At 52.6% G+C, this 8,993-nt stretch overlaps 1 protein-coding gene and 1 long non-coding RNA gene across 2 annotated transcripts; one reads left to right on the forward strand and one right to left on the reverse strand.

Moving 5' to 3' along the window:
- Positions 1-254: 254 nt before the first annotated feature.
- MRPS18B (mitochondrial ribosomal protein S18B) lies at positions 255-5,571 on the reverse strand. Its single transcript, XM_085535280.1, has 7 exons — positions 5,472-5,571; positions 4,493-4,583; positions 4,298-4,395; positions 3,020-3,088; positions 2,861-2,927; positions 1,829-1,888; positions 255-605 (listed from the first exon to the last, which is right to left on the reverse strand). The coding sequence occupies exons 1-7, from the start codon at positions 5,550-5,552 to the stop codon at positions 289-291; spliced, it is 783 nt and encodes a 260-aa protein (XP_085391406.1). The 5' UTR covers positions 5,553-5,571; the 3' UTR covers positions 255-288.
- A 445-nt stretch (positions 5,572-6,016) lies between these two features.
- On the forward strand, positions 6,017-8,579 carry LOC146751196 (uncharacterized). The gene is made up of 2 exons (XR_014941795.1): positions 6,017-6,123; positions 7,240-8,579. It is a non-coding gene; the product is annotated as an uncharacterized LOC146751196 (long non-coding RNA).
- The last annotated feature ends 414 nt before the right edge of the window (positions 8,580-8,993 follow it).

An 8,993-nucleotide genomic window follows, 5' to 3' on the forward strand; every position in this document is an offset into this window, starting at 1 on the left:
ATTCTGCCACAATTTTTTCCCAATTTTCCCGACTTTTTCCCAAATTTCCCCGACTTTTCCCCCAATTTTCCTGATTTTTTCCTCAATTTATCCTTATTTCTCCCCAATTCTTCCCCGTTTTGCCCCAATTTTGAGGGCTCCGCCGCCATTTTGTGGGCGTGGCCGCCATTTTGTGCACCTTGCCGCCATTTTCTGGGCGCGGCCGCCATTTTGTCCCCCCCCGCCGCCATCTTGAAGCCCTCAAAAAACCACACTTTCTAGCCACAAAAACCTCTTTATTCCCCATTTTCACCCCTTTATCCCTCCTTTCTGCCCCTCTACCCCCTTTTCCTGCCCTTTTACCCCCATTTCAAGCCCCGTTTTGTGCTCTTTATTAAGGGCTTCAGCCTCTCTCTGCTCCCCCTCCTCCTCCTTGAGGTAATCCTTATAGATGCGCCTGAGGCGAGCGATGGCGGCTGCTGGAGGCTGCTGCCATTGGTACCATGGATACCAAGCACGGCCTTCCTTGAGCTGTGGGCCCGGAGGGGTCTTTCCAATGGCGGAATGAATTGTGAGGTAATCGTCTGATGGAGGAGGGACGAAGGGCACCCGCAGCCATAGCAGCCCTATGGGGAGGAGGGAGGGAGGGGAGGAAGGCAAGATGGCGGACGTGGTGTGTGTCATTAAGGGAGAGCTTAACCCCAGTATATACCAGTATATAGAGTTTAAATCCAGTATATACCAGTATATAGAGCTTAATCCCAGTATATAGAGTTTAATCGCAGTATACAGAGCTTAATCCCAGTATATACCAGTATATAGAGTTTAATCCCAGTATATAGAGTTTAAATCCAGTATATACCTGTATATAGAGCTTAATCCCAGTATATACCAGTATATAGAGTTTAATCCCAGTACATAGAGTTTAATCCCAGTATATACCAGTATATAGAGCTTAATTCCAATATATACCAGTATATACACCATTAAGGACAGCTTAACCCCCAGTATATACCATTATGGAACAGCTTAATGCCAGTATATACCAGTATACAGAGCTTAATCCCAGTATATACCAGTATATAGAGTTTAATCCCAGTATATAGAGTTTAAATCCAGTATATACCTGTATATAGAGCTTAATCCCAGTATATACCAGTATACAGAGTTTAATCCCAGTACATAGAGTTTAATCCCAGTATATACCAGTATATAGAGCTTAATTCCAATATATACCAGTATATACACCATTAAGGACAGCTTAACCCCCAGTATATACCATTATGGAACAGCTTAATGCCAGTATATACCAGTATACAGAGCTTAATCCCAGTATATACCAGTATATAGAGTTTAATCCCAGTATATAGAGTTTAAATCCAGTATATACCTGTATATAGAGTTTAATCCCAGTACATAGAGTTTAATCCCAGTATATACCTGTATATAGAGCTTAATCTCAGTATATACCAGTATATAGAGATGAATCCCAGTATATACCAGTATATACACCATTAAGGACAGCCTAACCCCCAGTATATACCATTATGGAACAGCTTAATCCCAGTATATTCCAGTATATAGAGTTTAATCCCAGTATATACCAGTATATATAGCATTAAGAACTGTTTAACCCTAATATATACCATTATAGGACATCTTAACCCCCAGTATATACCATTAACCCCCAGTATATACCATTAACTCCCAGTATATACCATTATAGCCCAACTTAACCCCCAATATACACCATTAAACTCCACATTCCCTTTGTGGTACTCATTAATTACTGCTCATTAGCATCCCTATGTTAATTAATCCCCTTCCCCCCCCCCATATTGGGGCTCACCGTGGTCCTGTGCCTGAGCAATGGCCTTCAGCAGCAGCTTGTGTTGCTTCATGCAGACACCTATAGGGGAAAGGGGGGGTTGGTGGCCCCAAAGGAGCCCGGGTTGGCCCTATAGGGGGTTTAGTGGCCCTATAGGGGGGTCTGGTGGACCTATAGGGGGTTTAGTGGCCCTATAGGGGGGGTCTGGTGACCCTAAAGGGGTTTAGTGGCCCTATAGGGGGTCTGGTGGCCATTGTGGTGTCCTTATGGGATCTGGTGGTCCTATAGGGGGGTTTAATGGCCCTATAGGGGGGTCTGGTGACCCTATAGGGGGTTTAGTGGCCCTATAGGGGGTTTGGTGGCCCTATAGGGGGCTCTGGTGGCCCTATAGGGGGGTTTAATGGCCATTGTGGTGCCCTTATGAGGTCTGGTGACCCTATAGGGGGGGTTGGTGGCCCTATAGGCGAGTTTAATGGCCCTATAGGGGGTTTGGTGGCCATTGTGGTGTCCTTATGGGGTCTGGTGGCCCTATAGGGGGGTTTAGTGACCCTATAGGGGGGTCTGGTGGCTATTGTGGTGTCCATGTGGGGTCTGGTGGTCCTATAGGGGGGTTTGGTGGCCCTATAGGGGAGTTTGATGGCCATTATGGTGTCCTTATGGGGTCTGGTGGCCCTATAGGGGGGTTTAGTGACCCTATAGGGGGGTCTGGTGGCCCTATAGGGGGGTCTGGTGGCCCTATAGGGGGTTTAGTGGCCCTATAGGGGGGTCTGGTGGCCCTATAGGGGGGTTTGGTGGCCCTATAGGGGGGTTTGATGGCCATTATGGTGTCCTTATGGGGTCCGGTGGCCCTATAGGGGGGTTTAGTGACCCTATAGGGGGGTTTAATGTCCCTATAGGGGGGTTTGGAGACCCTATAGGGGAGTTTGATGGCCATTATGGTGTCCTTATGGGGTCTGGTGGCCCTATAGGGGGGTTTGGTGACCCTCAATGCCATCAGATGCCCCATAGTGGCTCTGGTCCCCCCCCCAACTTGGGGGTCTCCCCCCACGTCACCTGTATGTGTGGGGTGGAAGATGGATCCGGAATGGGGGCACACAAACTGCTCCAGCAGCTTCACGTTCTGAACAGGAGGAACATGAGAAAGATAAGAACCAATTTCTTCCTTTTTAACCCCATTTCTCTGCCCCCCCCCCCCCCCTTAATTCTGCTCACCCTATAGTCCACATGCAGGTTCTGGTCCCGGCAGATGGGGCAGGGATTCCCCACACGTTTCCCCTTTCGCTATGGGGTTTGTGGGGGGGAAAAGAAACAGTCTGAGGGGCTCCCATAAAGCCCAGACCCCATAGGCCAGCACAGTCCCCCCCTAGTCCCCTAAATCCCCCCTCATTTCCTCCCAGTTCCCCTAAATCCCTTCCCAGTCCCCCCCAATCCCCCCCCAGTCCCACTAAATCCCCCCCCAGTTCCATCCCAGTCCATCTCAGTCCCCCTATATCCCTTCACAGTCCCCCACAGTCCCCCTAAATCCCCCCCAGTCCCTCCTAGTCCTCCCCAGTCCCCCTAAATCCCACCCAGTCCCTCCCAGTCCCCATAAATCCCCCCCAATCCCCCCCAGTCCCCCTATATCCCTTCCCACTCCCTCCCAGTCCCCCTATATCCCTTCCCACTCCCTCCCAGTCCCCCTATATCCCCCCCCAATCCCCCCCAGTCCCCCTATATCCCCCCCAATCCCCCCCAGTCCCCCTATATCCCCCCCCAATCCCCCCTAGTCCCCCTATATCCCCCCCCAGTCCCCCTATATCCCTTCCAGTCCCTCCCAGTCCCCCTATATCCCCCCCAGTCCCCCTATATCCCTTCCAGTCCCTCCCAGTCCCCATAAATCCCCCCCAATCCCCGCCAGTCCCCCTAAATCCCTTCCCACTCCCCCCCAGTCCCCCTATATCCCCCCCCAGTCCCCCTATATCCCCCCCCAATGCCCCCCAGTCCCCCTATACCCCCCCCAGTCCCCCTATATCCCTTCCCACTCCCCCCCAGTCCCCCTATATCCCTTCCCACTCCCCCCCAGTCCCCCTATATCCCCCCCCAGTCCCCCTATATCCCTTCCAGTCCCCCCCAGTCCCCATAAATCCCCCCCAATCCCCCCCCATCCCCCTATATCCCTTCCAGTCCCCCCCAGTCCCCATATATCCCCCCCCAGTCCCCCTATATCCCCCCCAATCCCTCATAGTCCCCCTAAATCCCCCCAGTCCCCCTAAATCCCCCCCCAGTCCCCCTATATCCCCCCCAATCCCTCATATTCCCCCCTAAATCCCCCCCAGTCCCCCTATATCCCCCCCCAATCCCTCTTAGTCCCCCTAAATCCCCCCCAGTCCCCCTATATCCCTTCCAGTCCCCCCCAGTCCCCCTATATCCCCCCCAGTCCCCCTATATCCCCCCCAATCCCTCATAGCCCCCCTAAATCCCCCCCCAGTCCCCCTCTATCCCCCCCCTCACCACACAGGTCCTTCTGGTCCTTTGGGGTGGGATGGCCCCTTTATGGTTCCTCTTGTATCCGACCCAAACAGGACCGTCCCCATAGAGCTGCTGGTACTCTGCATTGACACCACAATGTCACCAAATGGGGGGGGGGCAATTTGGGGCTAATTTGGGGCCAATTGGGGTTGGGTGCCCCCCCCAAACCCCTATTACCGTCACTATCCAGGTACTCCCAGGGCTTGTCTTTATAGGGGGATGATGCTTCTGGGGTCCCTTGGGTGCTGCAGGGCCGCAAAGAGGGGACCTGGGGATAGATATGGGGTAAGGGGGGGGCAATAATGGGGTGATAATGGGGTATGGGGGGGGTAATAATGGGGTATGGGGGAAATAATGGGGTGATAATGGGGTCATAACGGGGTAGTGGCATCCCATAGACCTCATTGGACCCCATAGACCCCATTGGCCCCCTACAGACCTCATTAGACCCCACAGGCCTCATTAGACCCCATAGGCCCCAATGCCCCCCATAGGCTCCATTGGACCCCATAGGCCTCATTGCCCCCCATAGGCCTCAGTGACCACTATAGACCCCATTGGACCCCATAGGCCTCAGCGACCCCATAGGCCTCAGTGTCCCCCATAGGCCTCATTCCCCCCTTAGGCCCCATTGGACCCCATAGGCCCCATTGGACCCCATAGGCCTAATTAGACCCCAGGACCCCATAGGCCTCATTCCCCCCTTAGGCTCCATTGGACCCCATAGTCCTCATTGGACCCTATAGGCCCCACTGCCCCCCATAGGCCTAATTAGACCCCAGGACCCCATAGGCCTCATTCCCCCCTTAGGCCCCATTGGACCCCATAGGCCTCATTCCCCCTATAGACCTAATTAGACCCCAGGACCCCATAGGCCTCATTCCCCCCATAGGCCCCATTAGACCCCATAGGCCTCATTGGACCCTATAGGCCTCACTGCCCCCATAGGCCTCAGTGTCCCCTATAGGCCTAATTAGACCCCATAGGCCTCATCCCCCCTATAGGCCCCACTGCCCCCCATAGGCCTCAGTGCCCCCATAGGCCCCATTAGACCCCATAGGCCTCAGTGCCCCCCCATAGGCCTCATCCCCCCTATAGGCCCCATAACCCCCCATAGACCCCATTACCCCCCATAGGCCCCACTCCTCCTCCTCACCGTTCCCCACATCGGTCTCCCCGCCGCTCTCACACCCCTCACGGCCGCCCTCAGCATCGCCCACCCGGTGGCCGCCGCCATTTTGCCTCCCCTCCCCCTTTCAGCGGGCGGAGCCTGGGCGCCGCCATTTTGCCCTTCCCCCCCTACAAAGGGCGGAGCCTGGGCGCCGCCATTTTGCCGTACGTCTCTAGCCGGAAGTGCGCATGCGTCAAGCGGAATTAAAACTGCGCCACATGGAGGGGAGGGGGGACGGGCTGAAAGAGCGCATGCGCAGTTTGAGGCCTGCCCGCCCCAAGGTCGTTCTGCTGCTCTTGAAGGGCGGATAGGACAACATGGCCGCCGCGCAGGCGCAGTAGGGGTGGAGGTGAGTGCTCGGCCAGCTCTTTTTTGGGGTGAAAAAGGGGGATTTTGGGGGCATTTTTGAATGGTTGTAGGGCAGACAGGGGGGGATGGGGGGAGGGGGGGGTTGGGAGGGAGACCGGAGGGGAAAGGGAGGAGGGGGCGTGGCTTAAGGGAGGGGGCGTGGCTTAATGGGCAGAGTGGGCGTGGCTTAAGCGAGGGGGCGTGGCTTAGGTCGGGAAGAAGGGGCGTGGCTCGGTATAAAAGGCGCCGCCCGCGCCGTTCCGCCGCCATTCTGGGGTCGGGGGTAGAGGTGAGTACTGAGCTGTGGGCGGGCGGAGGGAGGATGGAAAGAAGGGGGTGGGCGAGGGGCTTTTAACCCCCCACACAGACCCCGATGTAAACGGCGGTCCCCATTGCGGGGGGGGCTCGGGGGGTTGTTTTTTTTCCTCAGAGCCGCTCTCGAAATGGGGCAAAACGGCCTTAAAATGGCCGTTTTTCGCTTTAAAAAGGCTTAAAATGCTTCCAAACCCCCCTGTACGGCCCTTTAAAAGGCACCGAAATGGCCGTAAAACCTTCTGGAATGGCGTTAAAACGGCACCGAAGGTTCTGGAACGGCTTTAAAACGCGCTTCCCCCCCCCCCCCATCAAAAGAAAATAGCTTAAAACGATCCAAAAAGCCTCAAAACGCCCCAAAATGGGTTCGAAATACCCTCAAAGCGTTTTTAATGCTCTGAAATGGGTTGAAATAACCCCAAAAGGGTCTGAAATGGCTTTAAAATGACCCCCCCCCTCCCCGCCCTTAAAATGGCCTCCAATAGGACTAAAATGGCGGCCAAGGGCTCCAAAATGGCCCCCGAAAAGACTCGAAACGGCCCCAAAATAGCCCGAATTCACCCTAAAACGGCTCGAATCCGCCCTAAAAGCGACAAAAAGGGCCTTTAAAGGGATAGAAAGGACCCTATTATGGCCCAAAATAGCCCCAAATGGGACCGAAATGGCTCTAAAAGGGACAAAAAGGGCACTAAAAATGGCCCTAAAAGGGACAAAACGGCCCTAAAAGGGACCGAAACTGCCCTAAAAGGGACAGAAAGGGCCCCAAAAGAAGCAGAAATTGCCCTAAAAAGGTCAGAAATAACCCTAGAAGGTCAAAAAGTGCCATAAAAGGCCAGAAATGACCCCAAAAAAGCCCAAAATAGCCTTAAAATAGCCAAAAATGACCCCAAAAAAGACCCCCTATTTTATTAACCCATTTCCCCCCATATTAATGCCATATTATAGGGGTTATAAGGGGGGGATGGTGGGGGGGGGGGGGGGGGGGGGGTTAATATCTGTTCCCTATTGTTTCCTATGATGTTATTTATTGTCGCCCCCCCCCCCAATTCCCCAATTCATTTCCCCCCCCTTTTCATGTTTTTCTTCTCTTCAGGTTTTGGCTTCGTTTTCAATTGAGAGAGAAAAAAAGGAAAAAAAAAAACCCAAAAAAAAAAAGAAGAAAGAAGAGAGAAAAAAAAACAAAACACCCAGCAACGAGAAAAGCCCCAAGAAAACAAAAGAAAACACACCAAAACAAATCAAACAAATCAAACAAACAACAGAGACAAGGGGAAAATAGAGACCCCCCCCCCCCCTTAAAACCCCCCCCCCCCCAAACCCCGACCCCCCACCCCCCCCAATGTAAAAGACCCCCCCCCAAAATCGACCTTGAAACTGCTGAGGACAATGAGAAATGGCTATTGAGACATAAAGCCCCTCCCCAAATAAGGGACCCCCATCAGGAACCACCCCCCCCCCAAAAGGAAACCTCTTTATTTTGGCCCATTTTGTCCCAATTTAGTCCGATTTTGCCCCAATTTAGACCAATTTTGCCCCCCCCTTTACACCCATTTTCCCCCCCTTAGGCCCATTTTGAAACCTATTTTCCCCCCTTTTTTACCCATTTTACCCCAATTTTGGGGTCATTTGTCCACCCCCCCCTTTATAAAAATCATCATTTTTAACCGTTTTTCCCCATTTTTAAACCCCTTTTTTTCTTCCTATCCCCCCCAAAAACAACAAAAAAGGGGGGGTTGGGTGGGGGGGGGAACCCCCAATAACCACCTGAATAACCCTCAAGAAAACAACTATTTTTCAATGATGGCTTTGCCCAAAAACCCATTTTTTTTCCTCAAATTTCCTTAAAATCCCTTAAATTTCCCCCCCCCCCCCCAATTTTTTTTTTTTTTGGACATTTTTGGGGTTTTTTTTGTTTTTTTTGTTCTTTTTTTTGTTCTTTTTTCCAAGCGCTGGCGACGAGAAAATTAATTGGATAGTAAGTGTTTGCCTGAGCCCAAATGGCAGCCAACCCCCCCTCCCCCCCCTTAAAAACCCTCAAAAAAGGGGAAATCACCCCAAAAAACCGCGGTTGGAGGACTGGGGAGGGTCGGGGGGAGGTTGGGGGACGGTCAGATGGTGAAATTTGGGGCGATTTAGTGCAAAAATGGTTAAAAAAGAGCGAAAATACAACGAGGTTTGGGGGGGGGGGTTGGGGGTAGGCAGGAGTAGGCCGCGCTCGTTAGGAACCCCCCCCCCCTCTTCATTAACAGCGTTAATTAGCGAAGCCCCATCAGCTCTCAGGCGTTAAATGAGCGTTGTACAGATAGGAAACCCCCCCTCCTTTAAAAAATAGCCCTTTTTTTGGGTGTAAAACACCCAGATTCGGCTAAAAATGGCGGCGAGCGGAGCGATCTGTATACATATAAAAGCGAGCGGTTCTGAAGGCCCCCAAAACGGCGTTTTTTTTGGCTATTTTTTTTAACCTATTTTTCTTTCGCGGGGGGGGGACGATTTTTACATCGTTATGTCGGGCGGACTTTGTATATTTTCGCTGGGATTTTTCGGGGATTTTTTTTGGGTCGAAAAAAGGGGATTTTGGGGCTTTTTTTAAAGGGGGGGGGGTGTTGGTTGCGTGAGGCGATGAACGGCGCTGGATGGAATTGAAGGGGGGGGGGGGGGGGGAGGCGAGAAACCGCGGCCTATTCAATAAGAAAAGGGGGGGGGCACGAAATAATATGGGGGGGGGGCTTCCATGTGTTAAACACCGTCGGGTTAAGGCCTTTTTTTTTTAGCCCCCCCGCCATTTTGGGCTCAAAAGCCCAAAAACAGCTAAAAAAACAAGCGGCCTGCGACGCCTCAAAATGGCGC

The sequence above is a fragment of the Coturnix japonica genome, unplaced genomic scaffold, assembly GCF_054131305.1.
Source record: "Coturnix japonica strain WE unplaced genomic scaffold, WE-NBRP24 Scf114, whole genome shotgun sequence".
Classification (NCBI taxonomy): Eukaryota; Metazoa; Chordata; class Aves; order Galliformes; family Phasianidae; genus Coturnix; species Coturnix japonica.

Bases quoted from the DNA above. Each gene is read 5' to 3' on its own strand.
- MRPS18B (XM_085535280.1), bottom strand. From the start codon at position 5,552: ATGGCGGCGGCCACCGGGTGGGCGATGCTGAGGGCGGCCGTGAGGGGT. The intron at 3,089-4,297 runs GTGAGGGGGGGG...CAAACCCCATAG, and splicing joins GGACCAGAAGGACCTGTGTG to CGAAAGGGGAAACGTGTGGG. The intron at 606-1,828 runs GTGAGCCCCAAT...TCCTCCCCATAG, and splicing joins TGCTCAGGCACAGGACCACG to GGCTGCTATGGCTGCGGGTG.